Genomic DNA, 21,970 nt, shown 5'->3' on the forward strand with positions numbered 1-21,970 from the left:
CAGGCACCTGTTTATGGGAATCTGATCTGTGTATGGGAATCTGAGTTAGAGATTTAAAATATTTACTATTAACTCACTATATGCTGGTTTGTTGTGAAGTGGCTTCTAGGGGAAGTTTCTATATTATAACATATAGATGTGGGGTTTATTTAGGCATTTGTGGGAGGTCTATGGTGGCCTTGTTATGAGCCTGTATTGTTTTCCTGTGTTGCCCTGGGGCTGAGTAAGGATATTGACTATAATAATTTCAGTAAAAAAGGAACGTTAGTGAGAAAAGAGTCACATAAGGGAAACTGAGTGAAAAATCCATCCTTTTGACACCTGCTGTGCTGGGGTCATAACTGCTGACGCGCTGTGCAAAATGTCACAGGCTTTGATGGCTTCCCACATTTCCCCATTTAAAAAAAAATTTGAAGTGACTTCAATTCAATCTGGACTTGATGTATATTAGAGTTTAGGGATCTGAAAATGTCTGGGAAACAGAGAAGAACAATGAGAAATAAGGCAGGGGCAAATCCACAGACACTAAAGGTATGTAGCAAATCATTATTGGAAAAGAAGGATGAGACAGTATTATAAAAGGAAGATGCTACAGAGGAGGCTGAATAGAGTGAGAAACTTTTCCTAACCAAATCTGCAATAAGTATTGGGTGTAAGGTGTCTGTGCTAAGTGTGGATCTATTATGCTATGTTATCTTCTAGTGGAATGAGTATGGGGTTAGGTAGCTAATGGCAGGGGGAAAATACTTTGAAAATTTTCATTTGTTACAGAAATAGTTATACCTAATATCAGAATACAAGGGTGTACATCATTATAAGTTACATTTTTCTAAGTAGTCAAATTATAACAATAATAATAATTGGATTGGGGTTAATAGTTAAGATTGTTCAGTCTTAAGGGGGCTTGCCATCTTCAGGGATTGTTCTGCCTGTGAGTGGTTCCTCTGACTCATCTTCAAATCATGGGCTTCCGTGGCTGGACTCTTTGATGTTGTCATCTGGGTTGTTTCATGAGTCCAGCTGTTCCTGAGAAGTTCTCTGCTGTAGGTGTTCATTTCCTTTGTAAATAAAAGCAAAACCTCGACCCCCATATTATAATTCTGGGGTTTCAATTTATTATGTCACTTTGCTTTGATTATAACAATTTGCTTTAAGAGGAAAAATCAGAGAAAGAATTAAACAGTGTTTGACTTCAGGTAAGAGTCAGGGTTATTAATCAGTCATGTCTTTCTTTTGAATGGTGGATACAGTTCAATGAGTTTTCAGACAACTATACCTGAATTCAAAACTCAAAATTAATATTAGTTGCAATTCCGATGGCTTTTTACTTTAAACAATGATTTTCACTACTTGTATCTGAGAAGTTTCTAAGATTTACATATACAGTGAAAAGTTTTGATTTTGCAAGACATGAATACCAATTTGTTTTGTTTTGTTTTTTTCAGGTTGTCCTTAGTTTCAATACTTACTAACAATGTTTAAACTATCTGGAAATTCTTTCCAATTATACAGAAAAGGGTTAACAACTTTGCTGGGAGTTAAGTTTCCATTAATGTTATCTTGATTGATGATTGCTGAGGCAGGCGCTGGTCAGTAACGTTAGCCAATTGCCATAGCTAACTTTAAACTTTTAGTTCACAATACAAATCATATATCATTGCAACTAAACATGATCAATTTCTAACAAATAGCTTTTACACATAGTTTGCATTTAAACACACATTTTCTGTTTTTTATAAAGTAAGGTATATGTTTTAGTAACATTCAATATATAACAATTTTGTCAAAAATTCAATATGTATAACTGTTTAGGTTGCAGTATTATTTTCCATACCATATCAAAATTCAACGAGGCTGTTAATGAACACCTTAGGGTTTAATTTTACTGTAAGGAAGGGGTTAACAAATTTATAGAAAGTTTTAAGTTATTAGAATTAAGGAAAAGTCTTTTCTTACTAGCAACCTTGTTTTTCTGATCCTCTTTTGCTATTTAGATTATTGTACTTATAAACTTTGCATGTTTTGACCTTGATATTAAATTACTCTCTATGGATGTTGATTTAAAACTTCAGAACTTTCAAATGGATACCTCAAAATATTCTTACATTGCAATAAATAGTCTTATTCCAAATCCTATATAATTCCTGGGATCATTAAATTTTTTCTAGTCAAATGTATACATAATTACTCATTAACAAGTTGTGTTTTAATGCATGTTAATTTTCAATGGCATTTCCCAATAATAATTTAATGATATTTGAACTTCTTTTTTCCTTACTAGCTTTAATTTTTACATTTTGATCTCAATTCCAATCTACTCAATTAACCTTTAAGGGATAGTCAGACAATCAACACAGCAGACATTATTTGACTAATATCTAGTATCTTAAGGCTTAGTTTTACATTGCCCCAATAGATATTATTTGATTTTTGTAATATTTTTTGGAATAAAGATAACCACTTAAAATGAACCATTTGTATAGAATGTATCACCATGTTTTAACTTTGAAATTTAATAAAATGTTAATTTTGGAAGTTCTTGAAAATTTAGAAAGCTTTAAGAAATTTCTAAACAATATTTTCTTTGTATTAACTCTCTTTTTTTCTATATTTCTTTTTTATTTTCTAAGTAGACCTAAACTGTTTAGCCCAACTATTAAATTTAAACAAAATCTTTTGGTGTTTTACATATTTAACTATTTATTAGTAGTATCTGTGGTTTCCCTTTTTTATTTGAAATTTACTCTCCAATTTTTGAACAATATTATAGATGTTATAGAGTTGATATTAGCTTCTTGTTCATTTTTTCACTTTACACAGAGCAGTTACGCTTCATTGGTCACTGTTTCTTCCCTGTCTGTTACACAGGAGCTATTCTCATACATTGTTCTTACATGTTTTTAAAATAATTCTTGTATCCTAATTAAGTACAATGCTATCCAAATTTCTATATTCATAATATACCAAATTCTTAATGCACATATCATTTTGAATTAACAATATTTGAAACTCTAATGTTAATTATATTTTTACCTATTGTTTAATATAATAGTACATGTTTTAGAGTAACAATTTTACATGCTCATGTGTTTACCCAAAATTTTTGATCATATAAAATCTTCTTTATATTATGCCACATCTTTTATTAAGTTGACATTAAATTCTTATATGCTTTATACTTATATTTTGCAATCCTGAAATTCAGTTTGGTAGGCATTTTTGGCAAGTCTGATCATTCAAATCTGTATTTCACACACTGCAAGTCCTAATAGATAGCTTTTCAATATAAGTTTTGTGCATTCTTAAATTTAACTGAAATTCCATTTTTTAACTGGTAGTCAATGAATTTACACTATACCATCAGTACCTATTCAGTTCCTTAGCAAATATGTATTCTAGTGAGTAGAGGAAAAGGGCCATGTTTTTTGGGAAAGGTGGACAATGTTTTTTGGCTTCTCAAAACTACTTCCTGCTGAACTGGGGCAGTGTGGATGATTCACTCACTCTCAGCATATGATTTTCTCATGGATCAGTCTCTGTCTAAAGGGGACTAATTTTGAAATGTAAGCCAATTGTATTGTTTTAATAAGCTTTAAGTTAAATTTTCACTAGCATCAGTGTGATTAATGTTTGGTTGAACTCACGGTTGTTTAAGGAAGCTTTTGCACTCTTGGTTAAACACGAGATTGATGGTTCTTGGCTAGCTAGGAAAGATAAGCTGCACTTCTGTACTTCTGGACACAACTCAGAATCATTGCTTTCTGTCTGAATAAGTTTTTTCTTAGATTGCATTTTAGAATCCTTTGTAATTTTCATTAGATATATAACTCAGTATTTAACCTGTTGATAGAATTTGGTGATGGGATCAAATCTGTCCCTTTTTCTGTCTTTTTGATTTCTACATTCCCTTTCTCATAGCCAGTGAGAAATGGAAGGAGAACTGTTAGATTTTAGGCTAATGGTATAGACACACCCTTCCAGACTTTGGAGAGGGGACTCAAGTACTTTAACATAGGTTTTTCCACTCCCTTCCCTTCCTCACCCAGTTGTTAATATAAACTTTGAAATATCTACCATACTCTCCTTGTTAAATTCCTTTCCAGAATCTGGTGATTGGCACCTCACTAACAGTAAGGACCCACTGTGATTACTCAGTTAGTTTCCCTGGTGTTACTCCATTTACCAGCATTTATCCCCATCTTAACCAAACCCCAGGTTTATTTATTACCTCCCTCAGTTTATTTAGATTTTCAGTTGGCAACCCAGATGGTTATATAAAGATTTGGGCTAAGGAGAACAGCTTAGAGGGAGAGTTGGTCTGTGTTTTTATTATGACAGTTTACCAAACAAGATGAAAGTTCTATCTGTAACTCAAGAGCTGGCAGAAGTCCATCCTTGCAGAGGGACAAGCTGGGAACTGTCCAGGTGCTGAACCAAGGAATTTAACCTGTAAGTTTTAAAATTAATATTCAATGCCTCCAAAGTATGATATTTATATGGATTTATTAAAACGCAGGGAAAGAGTCTCAACTCACCCTTCACCACAAATTGGGGTTCTGTCTGCCATCTGACCCTGTAGCCCCAGGGTGGCTGGACTGGGTTTCTCCTCATCTCCAGGATCATTCAGGCTCATTTAAGACAGATGTGCTCTTCCACAGCATTAACTGGGAGGTTAGGGTGAGGGGAGTCATGAAGAGCTCACCACCAAATTGATTTGAACAATAAAATGCCCAGATGATGGAAGCAGGAACAGGAGACAGAGGATGAAACTGTCAACTGGGTTTTTGGGAACTCCAACTTTGCCTGTCCCTTGGGAAAATACCTTACGGGGAGTGCCAGACTGACCCTGTTTCAGACTGAACAATAGACCTTATAGTACTTCCAGATTCCAGTTTAGGTGGGACTAGTAGATAATCAACCCACACCTGGGCAGGGACCACACTTTTAGTATCCATTGTAAGTAGCCCCTTCCCTTACACCCTAGCCTCCAGCTATGATTCCTTTCCCAAGCTTGATTGTATCCTGTCAGTGTAGTTCGGACACTCCCATTTCCTTGTAGCTATGGTAATGTCAATCATCTTTCCCTGCCCCTGGATTCCCCAAATGGTATATAGGTCCCCCAAATTATTTTGTTCCTTGGAGTTATCAATCTAGCGTGGTTGGCTCTCCAAGGGGTCAGTGACCAGAGCAACCAGAGTCTTGGGACTCTGCGTGGGTCGGTAGTGCACAGTTCTGTGTGGAGGCCTTGAGGAAAGCACTGAACCCCTTTCCTTAATTAAAGTGTGGTTTCTCTGATTATTTAAGAGTTCTGTGTTTGTTCCAAGTTAACACACCAAAACAAAGAAAGCCCTCTGTCCTTTCTGAGTCAGTTTTTTAATTAGCATTTCTTAAGCTCCCACTCCACAGAAAGCTGGCGGGGTTCTGGAGGTGACTAGAGGAATGGGGTGGGTTATCCTTGGGGGCATTAGGGGCTGGCAGGGCAGAGTGGAGCTCTTGGGACTAGGAGAGACCCTCCCAAGCAAGAGTTCTTTGACCTGAAATTGCTTTGCTTTCTTCACTGCATGGGTGTAACTGAGCTCACTCTCTCTGGCTTCACTTGGAGCTAAGATCTCTCACTATCTTCTGGATATATGCTGCAGGAGCAGGTCACAGGTAGGTCTGATCAAAGCCCCAAACCCCATCCCATCTTCTCCTCCTGACCTGCTGGCTACCCTTACCATTGGATCTCAATCTCGTCCTCCTCAGCTAACCTCCAGATCCCCCTGGACCACATTACCTTCTCAGACTTCAATAAACTCCCTACCTTGAGCTCGTTTCCACACTCCCAATCACTTCCCTGATGTCTGGGGTACGAATTTCCAGATTTACCACTGGGTTGCATTTCCCCAAGCTCAAGACTTTGCCCATAGGGACCCAGGAGTCCCACTTGCAACCTTCCCTTCAGGACCCAGGTGTTCTATCTCTGGGGCTCCCAGCTCCTGGTTAGAGATTCCATTGTCCTACCATCAGACCCAGCCCCCCAAGCATCCATGAATTCTGTCTTCCTATTGCAAAGACATGATCTTGAATACAAGAACTCAAGTTCTTTCCAATCCCTCCCCCCAGCTTACCTGCCTCCTCAGCCCCAGTTCTTGAGCTACTTCTGTTATGTAGAGATGGCAGCATGGAATCCCTGAAAAATACAGGGTCAGCCTCACCCAGAATTCCAGGGGACCCCCCCCCCCCCGGAGATCTTTAGGTGAGGGGACAGTTGAAAAGGGTTAAGGCAGTTGCTTTTGGGGGGTTGAGGTGAGCAGAAGAGACTGCTTAGTGCTCCTGACTTGGGGGGTTCACCTGAGTGGCCATTGTGGCAAAGCCATTGTGGTTTTTACTTAGGAGTTATCCTGTTTATTAGGATTAATCCTTATCAATATCAATATAACAATTATTTAGTGGTTTAATGATTAGAAATATTAACTATTAGCAAGAGAGCCAATTTAGTCAAGGGCAGCTTCAACCTAACAGATCAGGGTCACCTTTTCCTTATTTAAACCCTATTACCCCCTCTAGCTTTTCCCTTCCTTCTTAATATAAGCTTTACCTTCAATATCTGTGCCTGGGAATTATTTGGGGATACTCACTGCTCAAGTCTGGTCATCTAACTTAAATCCTGTCAGCTGTCTGTTTAAGAAGATCATATCCATCTCTGCTCACAACATTTAGATAACAAGCTTCTACTTATTCCTCTATCAGACCTGTGAGGAATATAAGTTAAAGAAAAGGGGAACACCATTAGAGATTAGCCATAGCAGAAACTTACTTGAAGAACCTTCAGTTTGTCTCCATTTTTCCAACTGAAACCTCAGCTGCTTGGGGGGAGGGGTTTGAGTCTTACCCCCTCCCTTCTCACTGAAGCCTGTCAATCTATGTCTGTGTCTTGGAGGTTACTGGCCCTGGCATAATTATCTGCTTCCCCAAAATATCTGTTTTCTATCAACATAACACTTCTCAGTCAGATCCAAGATACTGGCCTCCCTGTATCCAATTTCCCTTTAGAGGTCCCAAGTCTAAATTCTACCAGAGTTTCAGGAATCCTCCTCACCTCCTAGTCAGATTTGAGGCTAGGGTGGATGGGAGTGGCCTAGATACAATAGAAACTTGCTTAAGATTTCTATGTCTTCATTGAATTCACTCCTGGGAAAGAAGACAAATCCAGTTCATAGTTAATTCAACTTTAGACTTTAGAAATTACTGGGATAGTTGGCATTTGATCTTTGGTTCGTCAGACTTGATTGTCCTCTTCCAGATTTCCAGTTTTTTGGAACTAGATGAGACCAATTCATTTGAATGCTTCATTTTACCTCTCCAGAGAGTCAGTACAAATAACTAGTATCTATACCCAGACAACCTCACATCAGTTAAAGAAGAGTTACCAAAACAACTGAATAAGAAAAAATGTATGAATTGTGGAGGAAGGTTCAAGTACCCTCTGATTCTGGAGCCATTGAGGCTGCTCTGACTGATCTCATCCTATCTGGAATCCTAAGCCCCTTCTACCTCTTGGGCATCTAGGAGGATGGGAGAAAGAAGGGGCATAGAAGATGAGTAAGAGAAGGAAGGAGTTAGTCTTTCCCTTAAGATCACCTTTATTTCCCAAACTGGCCCTAACTCTTGCTGCCTCCATCACTTTGCTGGTTACAGTTTATCCCCTTCTGGGCACATGCCTGTCTAATTCCTGTGGTACTTCACCCTGTGTAAATCCCTATTTACTCCTACCTGGGTAGCAAAGGAAAAACATCAGCCTTTGGGTTCCTTCCCCCAACTCAGTCTACAGAGGACCAAGACATGGCCCAAGGAGGTATTTGGACTAATCCAGATTCCATACTTGGAGAAAGATTAGGACAGCTTTCTTATTAGGTTCAACAAATAACAACTCACCCAGAGAGTGAGCCCAATGGCAGTGCTTGAGATGGGCTTTTATACACTGGGGGAAAGAAGGGAGAGATTACTTGGGTGACTTTAGGCTATCTCATGGTTATGAAAAAGGCAGAGATGTCAGATCTCTGGGTAAGGAAAGAATTTAAGACCAAGGAAGAGGTAGAGAACATTACAAAATGTAAAATGAATAATTTTGATTAGATTAAATTAAAATTTTGTACAAACAAAACCAATGCAACCAAAATTAAAATGGAAGCAACAAACTAGGGGAAAGACTTTATAACAAAAACTCTGACAAAGGTATAATTTCTCAAATATATAGAACTAAGTCAAATGTACAAGAAATCAAGCCATTCCCCAATTGACAAATGATTAAGGGATATGATTAGGCAGTTTTCAGTTGAAGAAATCAAAGGTATCAATCATCACCTGAAAGGGGCAGCTGGGTGGCTCAGAAGATTGAGAGCAAATGCCTAGAGACAGGAGGTCCTAAATTCAAATCTCGCCTCAGACACTTCCTAGCTGTGTGACCATGGTCAAGTCCCTTAACCCCCATTCTCTAATTCTTACTGCTCTTCTGCTTTAGAAACAATGCACAGTATTGATTCTAATATGGAAGATAAGGGTTTAAAAAATAATAATCACACGAAAAACGGTTCTAAATCTTTCCTAATTAGAAAAATGCAAATCAAAACAATGCTGAGATGCCACTTCACACCTAGAAGATTGGCCAATATTATAGTGAAGGAAAATAATGCATGTTAGAGGTGTAAGAGGGAAAAGGGGGGCTGGGGGTTCAATATATTAAAAGATGGTCACCAGAGGATTGAACTATTATCAATCTTCAATTAAGAATAATCTCAAGCAAAGGGGGCACAGAGGTTATTTAAACAAGGCCTCTAGCCATGAGGCCTCCTCAAAGATGAGAGGCCTCTTTAGGGCTAGGGCCTCCAGAAACACCAAGGGAAAAGGAAAGGGAGTCAGCCTAACTTACCCATTTGACAATTCAAAGGGAAGCGGTCTGAGGTCTCAACCCGAGCTCCTCCAACACTAAGTTCTAAAGGCCAAATCCCCCTCACAGGAAGTTACCCTCATATTTAAAAGAGAGTTCTTTTTGTCACTTCCTGCATCCACCTCCAGTACTATGTGCAAAGATGGCAGCCTCAACCTTGTTTTGGAATGCTCAGGGGGCAGGAACTTGTTTTTTGATTTGTCACTTAGTAGCACATGTGGGTCATAGACCTCCCAACCCCGACTTAAGTCTAAGTTGGGTGGAGTGACATTATTCCTGGTGGCTAAAGTCTAAGGAATGAATAAGGGTGAGCTAATTCCATTTACACATGGAGAAGTTGTGAATGGATCAAACCAATCTGTAAGGCAATTTGGAAATATGCCCAAAGGGCTTTAGAAGAATGATCCAGCAATACCACTACGAGGTTTATACCCTGTGAAGATAGAATTTACTCTCCCCTTGCCAATTTTTAGCTAAACAAATCAAGAACTCAAAGCATCTCTACTTAACACTAAGTAAGAAAATTCAGAGTCACTTACTAGAGTAAGCTCATACCTCCTAAGGCTACTGCCACCCCCCTTGGGCAGTGCTAGGCAAGTTAAAAGACTACGATTGGTTCCTGGAAAGTGGGGCAGGGACAGGAAGTGACCTGGAAAAAGGACTATAAAAAGTCCTGAACTTCCTGTCCAAGGGTCTTCTCCTTTGGACTTCATCTTTGGAGACTCTTTGTCAGTGACCTGGACTGAAGGAGGAGACTCTTTCCCTGGATCCTGTGTTGGCTAGCTGGATCAGTAGCTGGCTTTCCCTTCCTGGAGGAGGTTGTGTTGGTGGAACCCTTGCTGAAGACACCACCGAGACTCCTGGCTTAAGAGAATACCATGACTCCACATGGAGATCAGGACTTGAGAGCCCTTGTTGGGGGGTGTTATGATGGTGGTAATGGGTCACTAATGGGCCTTGAGCTGGTAACTAGTCTAACAGGAGGTTGAGTTGGATGTTATGAAGGAAGGGCACACACAGCTGGGAATGAACTTGGTTCAGGTTTCAAATCCAAACCCTGATAGCTAAGTGCCCAGTGAACCTTCACTGCTAACTGTTAGGCTCCTTTAAGATGACAGGCAGCCAGCCCCTCCCTGCTGAGGTAACTGCCTCTTATTGGATGATGGCAGACTGACAGGAAGTAGGTGCTTGAACTGCCTGTCCCAGAAATAAAGGTTTGGTTGAACCTCTGTTACGATTAAAAATGATAAAGACTGATATAATAATATAAATTAGTAGTTTAATTAAAGCCATGGCCATGCTGGTAAAATCATTAGACCATGCGCCAGTAAGAATTCAAAACTCCTGCCTCAGGCATTTTACCTTTCGTATAGAGCGCCTCCCGGTAGCTAAAGAGGGCTTACTTTCGGATTTCCTCTCATTTAAACTGTTCTCTGCGTGGTGATGCAGGTGTCCCCACGCCCAAAGAACCAGAACCGGAAACCTGTTGGACCACGGGAAATGTAGTTTGATAGTTCCCACGTGTCCATAGAAAATATATATACTTTTAGATGGCATCTCCCAAATTCCAATTTTACACCTCAAACTGCTCAGAATTCTCTCTTCTTCCCTATTCTTCTTAGCCTTGGTGGTAAAGAAATAACCACAAGATCTTCAGGTTAAGGCTAAGGGATTTATTGAAACTGGGGAAGGAATAGGCAAGGTAAGAGGGCTTGGTGTTACTAAGCTGTTGCTGTGGTCATGCTGGGTGATGCTGCCAAAGGACCTAAGCAGGCCTTGGCAGGCTGAGGGCTGGCTGCCCTTGGTCAGGGCTAAGTTGTCTCTGGTCAAGAGGTTGATCAGATCTTCTGGCTAATTTAGTTGATAATTAAAATAGTTACTGTTGATTTGCTCTTAAAGAAGGTCCTAATATCTAGGCTATTCTAATTTCCTACCCATGATTCTCCTCCCTTCACCTTCCTTCAACCCAGTGCCCCAGGGGAAGGGGTAGATGAGTGGACATGGTGAAGTCAGGGGAAAACAGAACCCAGGCTTAGGTTTGAAGGGGCTTTTATAGTCTCAGTTTAACTGCCAGTTGGCACCAGCCCCATGGTGCATGCCATCCTCAAGATTCCATCCAGGGTAACTGACAGCTTAGCCTAAACTAATATTGCAATGCAAAAACCCTGCATTACAGTGGTGAGCTGGACAGAAATTATAGGGTATCTAGCTGGGCAATACTTTCTATTTTCTTCCTACATTTCTCTCTTTTACCATATCTCTATTAAACTAAATTGTTAAGAGTAGCTAACAGGCTCAGGACTTAAGAGTTAATTTTTTTTAATTGGCAACAGCAATATTCAGAACTTTCATATTAGCATAAAACTTAACTTTAAATTTCTTACAACCCCCAAGATATTTTGAAAAATATTTATACAAAAATTTATAGCTGAACTCTTTGTGGTGGCAAAAAATTGGAAAATGGGGGTGTATCCCTCGATTGTGGAATGGCTGAACAAATTGTGATACATGATGTTGATGGAATACTATTGTGCTGTAAGAAATAATGAACTGCTTCATTTCTATATGAACTGGAAAGACCTCCATGAACTGATGCAGAGTGAAATGAGCAGAATCAGGAGAATATTGTACACAGAAACTGAAAAATTGTAGAATGATCAAATATAATAGATTTTGCTACTAAGAGCAATATAATGACACAGGATAATCTTGAGGGACTTAGAAAGAATGCTATCCACATATAAAGAACTGCGGGAATAGTAATGCAGAAGAAAATCATGATTTATCACTTATTTATATGGGTATAGAATTTGGAGTTTTGGTTTCTAAAGATTACTGTATTACAAAATGAAAAATATAGAAATAGGATTTGAGTATTAATAAACGTATGACCCAGTGGAATTGCTTGTCACCTTTGGGAGGGAGGAGGGAGAGAACATTAATCATGTAACCATGGAAAAGCAAATAAATAAATTTTTTAAAACAAAGGCAGAGAATTAAAATATTTCAAGGTTAATTGTGATATCTATTACTAAGAGCTTTGGCCATAGAAGTGAGGAGGGAGACAGGACCCTGAGGGAGATGAGGACACAAAAAAAGATAGTAACTTTACAAAATGGAGTTACTTTGGCTACTTTACTACCTCTACAGTGATCCTGGAGTCAGAGAGAATGGCCTTTGAGAGAGACAGATGTACAGCCCAGGTGAGAGTATTTCATCCAGATTTGACCAACATCAGCCAATGAGGGAATTTCACTCATTATAAAGGAGTTATTATGATGATGGCAATACCTTCCTTAGAGATTATTTCTTACATAAAATAGACTTGAAACAGGTTGCAGTAGGAAGAAGACTTTCTTGCTCTCCTATATTTTCAAATGATTTCATTGGCATTTTGGTATCTCAGACAATATTGCTTCCCCTAGAATTATTGACCTGCCATGTTTGATTTCTACTTCATTATAATTACTGAAAAGAACAAACATTTCACTCAGTCTTTATTGCTAGGGATCATGTCTTTACTCTCTTTCAGATTACCTATCAAAACACATAGAGAGAAATAGAAAAAAAATCTCCCTTTTTCTTTCTTTTGGATAAGCTCTTCAATATAGCAACTGTAGGTCCAGGAAAACCTATTCACAATTGTCTAGACAGGGCTGAAGCATAATCCTAAAGGCTTCCCTAAGTCTGTGTTTTCATCAGAGAAGAAATGGTGTTACTCATTTCCTTCTGCCTCCAGTCACACAAGTCTTCCCAAGTCTCTCGGGCTCCTTCCTCATTAACATTTCTTTGGTCTGCTCAATGAGTATGTAGAAAAGTCCTCCTCTTTGCCTGGCACTATTCTAAGAAAAGACAGATAAAACATGGCATGGCCTCCAGGTCCCTTCTCAGTTTGATGGAGGAGGTAGACCTGCAGCTGTGTGTGTGCAAACAGGCTCTATGAAAGGTTTATGGGAGGTATTGTGAGAGTTGAGGTGGTTTGAGTATGAGTAAAAAATGCATGGAGCAGGACTAGACAGAGACTGAGTTGGTGTTGAGAGATAAATCTCTCTTCTTATTCTGGGGATTTCTCAAAGGTTTTTATATAAGCCTTGAGATCCCCCAGACTCTCCTCCAGCTTCTTTTCAAGGTCACTCAAGTTATTTTCTAGTTTTTCTTCAAGGTGAGCTTTTAGTTCAGCAAAACAATGATTGTTTCTTCCTGAGGATGACTAGGCAAAATACCAAGCCTCCTATCACTATAAGCACGGCTACAAATAGTGCTATATAAAGCCACTGTGAAATATTCTGTTGGATAACCAGCCATTTTGATAGACAAGAAACAGCATCCCAATTTGAACTAGACTACTCAAAATCATATTTAATCTGTTAATTGTGTTTGCAGTTTCTACTTTCTGTCAGTAGATGGCACTTTTTAAAATAAAGGATCAACAGCTGTTAACAGGATTAACTGCTAGGAACTTGATTTAGGGGTACTTTCAGTAAAAAGTAAGGAAAATAATCAGAAGATTAAAAGAATTAGTCAAATTAGCTGGCTCTCCAATTAAATGTAAGAGTTAAATTAGGAATTTGACAAAAGAAGAGAGCAGCTTTTAACAATGAACAATTTGGTTTTATTAAAATAGAGATAGCTGAATTATTTTTGGCTTCTGTCTCTAGGCTCCATGTTTGGTTTTCAAAGGTTAGGTAAAGGGAGGGGAAGGAATAAGTGAGCTGGGAGGGAGAGGTGGGCAGGGAGGGGCAGAGGGATGAGAGGTAGGGGCAGGAGGGGCAGTGGGGAGAGGCTGGGGCAGAGGAGGAAGGATGAGAGGTAGGGGGAGGGGGAGGGATGGGTGGATTTGGGTAGTGGGCAGGGGAAAGCTGAGCAAGGTAAGAGAGAAGGTGGTTATGGCAAGAGCAAGAAGGCTGGGTAGGATTACATAGTGAGAGAGTGTGGGGAGATGGGTTAGGAGTAGGTGGGGGATGGGTTGAGTAGGGGAAGGGATAGGTTGAGTATGAGCAGAATTGGGAAGGGCAGGATTGGGCAGAGACTGAGTTGACTCTCATGATGAGGGAGTGTGGAGACATAAATCTCTCTTCTTCCTCTGGGGGTTTCTCAAGGTTTTCTCAGTGCTTTTATGTATAAGCCTTGAGTTCCCCCAAACTCTCCTCCAGCTTCTTCTCAAGGTCAGTTGATTTATTTTCTAATTTTTCAAAGTGAGTTTTTAGTTCAGCTTTGAGGTCAAATAAACTATCCATGTTTCTTCCTGAGGAGGAAAAGATAACATGCCAAGCTTCCTATCAGTATAATTAAGGTTAGGAACAGTGCTACATAGAGCCACTGTAAAATGTTCTGTGGTATAATGAACCATTTTAGGAAGACAAGAAACAGCATTTTTCTAATTTGGGCTATGTTGCCAAGTACAATTTTTAATTGTCTAGGTAGTATTTTCCAATCTAATTAGTAAAATTTCTTGAAATTTTAATTTTTATCAGTAGATGGTGCTCCCCTAGTAGGTAATGCCTAAGATTTAGAGTCCTGACTGTGATCTTTTTAGGGACTTCAGAAAAGAAAGTGTAAATACAGGCAAGCCCTTAATCAACTAGCCTCAGACTAAGAAGGGTATTGACTTTCTTCATTCACCTATCCCAGAAGGGTTAAATGACTGAGAACAGTGTTTTCACCACATGGGCTGTAAACCATTTCTCTGAGTCTAGCTGGGGCAAAAGAAATGTTAGAATTTTTGTTTTAAGTAGTTTTGAAAGTGAGTCTCCCTAAGAGAGACACTTGGGGTTTGGAAAGGACTTGATAAAAAAGAAATTCTGGGCTATGAGATGGAAGTTTGTGGGGGCAGGGTTGCTTCCCCTGGAAGCAAAGAATCAGGAGGGTGAAAGCCTCTGCCCAGGAGGAAGCCATGTCAAAGCTAGTTGTTGTTAACAAAAAAGCACAGCTATTCAGCTGTGTTAACTTAAAAGAAAAGGGGAGAAGAGAAGAAAAAGAAGTTTAGAGCTTACCCTTCACTCAGGAAACAGATCAACAGATGTAGGTTATGGCTAATTTTCAAAAACAGCTCTGCCATCTTAGAGCCAAGTAAAAACCTGAACTCCAGAATTTGCTACTACCGGACAAACTTAAGGATAGTTTAATTAGGAGTATGAGGGTGCTTTTCCAACCTCATGGTTAACCAATTAAATATAATGGTTAAATTGGTGTTTTGACTAAATGAGAGAGTTATAATAGTGGTCACTGATTATTATCCATGAAGTCAGGCAAACTCTTAGCAGCTTTTAACAATTTTCATTAATTGGAATATTAGTAAAAAGAGGGAAATGTGGATGGGGAAAGAGGTAAGGAGACTGCCTAGCCTACCCTAAATGCAGATCTGATGAAATGAAGCTTCCTCCCAGAGTTCCAATCTCCACTTGGGAATCCTAGTCACTCACCAGCAAGCTGGACAGGATCCAGGCAAGGTCTTAATGCAGAAAAACCCCCATGAGCTAAGCACACTGAGGCAGCAGTGAAACCAAAGAGAAAGTCTCTGACTCCAAGAAGCTCCAAAGCCAAAAGTTGAAGTCAAAAGGAGAAGATCCAAGGAGCAAAGACTTGTAAGTGTTAAAATTAGGATTGGACTAAATGTAAGAGAAATGTGGTAACCAAAATGAAATATCTTAAATGAAAGTGACTTTAGAGTAGTTGTATTTACAAAATACAGGGAAAGATTAGGTAGAGGAATGAGAAAGTAGGTAGAGTAAGAAATCTAGCTTAATGAGCTAAATATCTGCTTGACTTTGCTCCAGCAGGACTCCAGAACCCCAGCAGGAAGGCCCAGAGGTAAATTAGGCATCAACCACTTGGCCTCCAAGAGGGAGGCCTATCTGGTATTAATCTCTCTGGCAGTGAGGAAAGGAAGGTCAGCTTTTTCCACTCACCAATCCAAAGTCCAAGGAGAGAAGATCCAAGAATAGTCTCATCAAATGAACCTCCACCAGCCTTCACTATCTTGAAAGAGCTCAATTGGAGAATGAAATGGAAAATGATTTTGTGGTGTAAGATGACTAGAGGTTGTGTTATACCTGAATAGAATATTAATCCTTTCTGGATCAGGGATCTGATATCACCTTCCTGATCTTAAGCTAAATAAACTCTAAACTGACTACAGATATGTGGGCCCTAAGGTTTCCCTAATTTTTATCCCCAGTTTACCTTTCCTTCTCCAATCTATCTCTCTGGAGATTTCTTCAGTGCTCATCAAGGGAAGGCATATTCTAACTTCCTCTCTGCCCTGATTTCACATTTCTGTCTAACTAAACTTAATCTAAGCCCACAAAAATAGAAATAGAATTAGGTTTGATTGCAGGTGGGGTCCAGAGTCGGGGATGATCCTGTTCACCTTAATTAGAAACTGTTCACCAAGGAACTGAGTAGTTCACATCAATAATGCTGACAAATTGCTGACAGAGGTTTTCCAAATAGATAAAATGCTGGAAGAAGTTGATAGATGGTAAATAGATGGCTGGTACATTTCAGGAATCAATCTGGAAATCACAGGTATCAGGAGCTGGGCTCAGAAGAATGTTTCACCCTCCTTAGTTCAAATTCAACTCTGTGAGTCTGTCCATTGTATTGCATTTCATATATCAAGATTCTAAAATCTTTTCCCTGCCTGCTTTGGCTTCTTCTGTTCTCTGTTCCTCCATCTCTCAGTTACTTTCCATCTGTTCCAAATTCTCATATCTCAAGACTGACCCAGAACAATGATCCTTGGAACTGGTTTTGGAGTTTAGGAGTGTCTGCCAGAATGGACCAGAACAGGATTGCGGGAGGGGGGTCTATTGCTCATTTCAGGTACCCCAGCAGGGTAACAGGGACATAATACCCTGGGCTCCTGCATTATAGACACTAATGGTTAGAACAGACTCCTGTGGGAAACCCATAGAGAGATTCTATGAGTGGAGTCACTGGACTCCCCCTCTTTACCCCAAAGAGAAGTGAGTGATGAGCTTCCCTCCATCCTCCTCCCTAACTGATCCCCTATGCCCAGGGCTTCCAGTTCCCACAGAAGATGGGTTCTCTTTGCAGCAGAGGGAAGCCCTATGGATGCTGGAGCAAGAAGGCCTGAGGAGCTGCTGCCCAGGTGAATGACAGGAAAAGAGGTGTGAGAGAGCTGGAGTAACCAGAGGCTTCTGTGGACTCTGGTGAAGCCAGGGCTAGATTTGGCGACAAGAGGACCTGACTTGGAATCCTTTTTTAAGGTTTCAGCAATGGCTTCCTGAGCAAGTCACTGAACCCCTGAGACTCAGTTTCCCTATTTGTTTGATGGTACTGTTGGACTCCATTTCCTATCAGCTCCCTTCAAGGGATCAATCTGTGACCCTCAAAAAAGTCAGTGTTTGGAACTGAAGGGTCTGAAGTTTCTTGCAGGTGACAGAAAGGCTAAGCGTATCCCCTCTGAGCTCTTCATTATCCAGAAACATAATGAAGCTTGCTCTGTGCCAGGTTTTGGGCTAAGTTATAGGGTACATAAAGGGCTGTAGTGGACATCTCCTGCCCTCTTGCAGCTCATCCTCTACAGGAACACACAGCATGTCAACAGTTCTGTAGAAACAATCTAGATCCCAGCTCCAGGGCAGCCAATCCCCAGGGCAGGCACTGAAGAGAAAGAGGAATAGAGAGGTGGCCTGGGGCTTCAGGAGAGCTAGACCAAGAATTCTGGGGGAAAGGATAGGAGAGAAAACAAGGGAAAGGCACTGGCACAACTCACTGAAAATGGTCATCTCTACTAGTTTTGCCCAGAACCCGAGGACACATATTGGACAGTATCTTGGGAGGATGATGAGATCATGTGAGAGTGTTTTGATCATTGGGGAGGAGTGATTTATTGGTTCCCAGAGGAAGAGTCATTAGCTCATTAGTGTGGGAAAGGCTGAAAATGAAAGAACAATGAGGGTACTGGAGGGAGGAATAGACTGGGCTTAGATGAGGGATGTATAAGGATGGTAACAGAAAATAACCATTATTAGTTTAGAGATAAGAAGTAGAGAAGCTGGCTTGAGGAGGAATTTGAGTTTCAAGTAGAGCTAAGATGGTTAATTTCAATTGTTGGCAGCTATAAGCGTTATTCTATGAAAGTTTCACTCTCTGGGTGTAGCATTCTAGCAGTGGGCTTCTGGCAGCTGACAGAGCCACACACAGGACTTTTCAGGGTTAGAGAAGGCAACATCTTTGCCTCTCTCTATCTCTGTCTGAGTGTAAGACTTGAAGGAGTGGAGTGTTTTCTTTTCCAACTTGGGAAACACTATTCATTTATCTGTTACTGAGTATAAATTGGTTAAACTCTGAAAAGACCAAAGAAAACCTGGTCTTTGGTTTGGACTCTGAGTCTGCTTTGGCTCAGAGTACTAACTTGATTCTTGTTGAGACTCAACCAGCTAGCCTTAGTTATCTTTATAACTTAACGGCAAAGTTAAGAATTATGATGATAGTTTTAGTTAGAATACTATGAAATTTTGTTAGATCATGGAGGGTTAGTGTAGCCTGTGAACCACAAGAGAAGCAGTTCCTTGTGGAACTTGGGAGTTTATTTGGGTGGAGTTAGAATCCCTCAGAATTAGAAAGCCTTGGGAGCAGCTTGGTAGCTCAGTGGATTGAGAGCCAGGCCTAGAGACTGGAGGTCCTAGGTTCAAATCTGGCCTCAGACACTTCCCATCTGTGTGACCCTGGGCAAGTCACTTAACCCTCATTGCCTACCCTTACCACTCTTCTGCCTTGGAGCCAATACGCAGTATTAACTCCAAGATGGAAGATAAGGGTTTTAAAAAAAGAATTAGAAAGCCTTTTATCCTTAAATATTTTAGACAAAAAGTTTATTTTTCTTTATTAAGATCTCTTTAGCATTCCTTGTACCTGGCCCTGAAGAGAAGTTCATCTTTGAGCTTCACTTACCACAGAAGATACTTTTGATATGACCTATCAAAAGTATCTAGAAAAAATTTGAACTTTATTATCTAGTACTTTGTCCATATATTGTGTGCTCACCCATTTTTTTTGAGATGGTTATCTTTACCCATGGAAAGGGATTTTCTTTAGCTAGGAGAATGACCTTTTCCTTTGATCCTGAGGCCAGAGAGGAAAAGGAGGTAGCTGAGCTGGGTCAGATCTGAAGGATAAGAGCTCTGCAGAGAGTATCAACTTTTGTTCTGTGAAATGTGAGGCCAAGTTCTCAGCTCAGAAGGCTTGGGCAGGGGGTAGAGAAGCCATGAGGTAGAGCTGGAAACCAGGGGGAATATTTGGAAGGCTGCTGGGGTGGGTGGCAAAGGGAATTCATTAGGGAGATGTCACAGGATTGACTTGCCAAGGTGAGGACCCAGTTGAGATCAGAGAGCCTAAATGTAGAGTGGAGATAGAAAGCTGGTTTCCTGATTTTCCTTCTCTCCATTGGTCTATAGCACAAGTAAGGGTGGAGACTGCTGCCTTCCTTAGAAGAGATACAATGCTAAGTTTTGCCTAAATCATCAGCTCCAGGCCCTTTCCTGCTTTCTAGGGCTCAGGCTTAGTCCTTTTCTTGGACAATCAAGTGACCACACCACGTCACTTTGAGGAGATGAGATCCTAGAAAGAAGCCTCTGGGATCTTCAGGATTGGGTCTGCAAGATAGAAAATTTCAGGGGGCCGAATCTGGCCCAAGGGCCATGGTTTGACTTTAACTGGTCTAAAGTATCAAGCTGATAGATGCATGATTTTCTATGTTAGATAATTTGATAATGCATTGAACGGAATAGAAATAATTTTCTTTCATATATTAAATCCTCAATATCATTTATTATCTTTCAATTTTTCTATATAGGGATTTTCAGCAAAACAATTGACTTTAATTTAAAATAATTTCTATAGAACAATTACATCATTCCCTTACTGAATTAACCCCTCTTTAGATCTAGATGCCATGAAATGATTAAAGTATTTGAAACCATGATTAGAATGATTAAAAAATTAGGTATTTAATTGGACATTACTTTAAAGCAAATAATACTCATTATTTACCCTTTAAACCTTGGTTATAGAAACAAATTTGGATTTAATATACTAAAATGACCTATGTTACACCTCATGTTACATCTTTTTCTTATTTGGTCGCATATTTTTCCCTTATAAACTGATTTAAAAGTTGAATATGCTCCCTTAATTTACTTGAGGTATCACACTTTAGATGTATATTGAGAGCTCTATGTGAAAATGCATAATTTCTCCTCTGTAGAGCAAGTGTGGAGCTCCATATGAGCATCTTACCACATTGCATTCATAAGGTTACTTCCCATTTTGAATTCTCTGCTACTGAGAAAGCTTGGAGCTCTTTGAATATCATTTTACACTAACTTTATTAATGTTTCTCACATGTGGATTCTCTGATGTACAGCAAGAGTGCAGCTCTTCCTAAATGTCTTTCCACATTGTTTGCATTCATAAGGTTTCTCCCCAGTGTGGATTTTCTGATGTACACCAAGGTGGGAGCTCCCTTTGAATGTCTTTCCACATTGTTTGCATTCATAAGGTTTCTCCCCAGTGTGGATTCTCTGATGTTGAACAAGATTAGAGCTCTGACTGAATGTCTTTCCACATTGTTTGCATTCATAAGGTTTTTGCCCATTGTGGATTCTCTGATGTACACCAAGATTAGAGCTTCCTTTGAATGTCTTTCCACATTGCTTGCATTCATAAGGTTCCTCTCCACTGTGGATTCTCTGATGTACAGCAAGACTGGAACTTTGATTGAATGTCTTTCCACATTGCTTGCATTCATAAGGTTTCTCCCCAGTGTGAATTCTCTGATGTACACCAAGATTGGAGCTGTCCCTGAATGTCTTTCCACACTGATTGCATTCATAAGGTTTCTCCCCAGTGTGAATTCTCCGATGTATAGCAAGATGTGAGCTCTGACTGAATATCTTTTTACACTGATTACATTCATAAGGTTTCTTTGCATTATGGATTCTCTGATGTACATCAAGACCACGTCTCTGACTGAATGTCTTTCCACACTGAGTGCACTCATAAGCTTTCTCTGCATTGTGGATTCTTTGATGTTCAGCAAGATTAAACTTCTGATTGAATGTCTTTCCACACTGATTACATTCATAAGGTTTCTCTGCAGTATGGATTCTCTGATGTACAGCAAGACTGGAGCTTTGACTGAATTTCTTTGCACATTGCTTGCATTCATAAGGTTTCTCCCCAGTGTGGATTCTCTGATGCACAGCAAGTTTGGAGCTTTCCCTGAATGTTTTTCCACATTGCTTGCATTCATAAGGTTTCTCCCCAGTGTGGATTCTCTGATGTTGGGCAAGGACAGAGCTATAACTGAATGCCTTTCCACACTGATTGCATTCATAAGGTTTCTCCCCAGTGTGAATTCTCTGATGTTGAACAAGATGTGAGCTCTTACTGAATCTCTTTCCACATTGTTTGCATTTATGAGGTTTCTCCCCAGTGTGGATTCTCTGATGTTCAACAAGATGATGCCTCTGACTGAATGTCTTTCCACATTGTTTGCATTCATAAGGTTTCTCCCCAGTATGGATTCTCTGATGTTGAGCAAGATGGGAGGTCCCCTTGAATGTCTTTCCACATTGCTTGCATTTATAAGGTTTCTCCTCAATATGGATTCTCTGATGTACACCAAGATTGGAGGTGTTTCTAAATATCTTTCCACACTGATTGCATTCGTAAGGTTTTCCCCCAGTGTGTACTCTCTGATGCCCAGCAAGCCTGACCCTGGACAAAAAAGTCTTTCTACACTGATTATATTCATGAGTCTTTGCCTCAGAGTTCATTCTTTGAAGTTCAGGAAAGGGTGTATTTTGAGATTCAACACAGAATTCTCTCCAACCTAAGTTATCTGGACCATCACTTATAAATTTTTGTTTCTCAGTTTCTACCACAGAAAGGCTCACTTCTATTGGAGTAACTTTCATTTCAGGTCTGATCTCTCCTTCTAAAAGAAAGGGTAAACACAGGCATAGACACATGTATACACACATAAATAATCATATTGCCTTTCCTCTACTG

The 21,970-nt window shown here is 39.8% G+C and overlaps 1 protein-coding gene across 1 annotated transcript in view; it reads right to left on the bottom strand.

Moving 5' to 3' along the window:
* The window catches only part of LOC123241756 (zinc finger protein 208-like), a 95,615-nt gene extending 73,880 nt beyond the window's left edge, over positions 1-21,735 (bottom strand). The window contains exon 1 of the mRNA XM_044669308.1: positions 20,316-21,735. Within this exon, the coding sequence (XP_044525243.1) occupies positions 20,316-21,735 (1,420 nt within the window). The remainder of the gene's footprint in view (positions 1-20,315) is intronic.
* Between the last annotated feature and the right edge of the window lie 235 nt (positions 21,736-21,970).

This window comes from Gracilinanus agilis, chromosome 3 (genome assembly GCF_016433145.1).
Source record: "Gracilinanus agilis isolate LMUSP501 chromosome 3, AgileGrace, whole genome shotgun sequence".
Lineage (NCBI taxonomy): Eukaryota > Metazoa > Chordata > Mammalia > Didelphimorphia > Didelphidae > Gracilinanus > Gracilinanus agilis.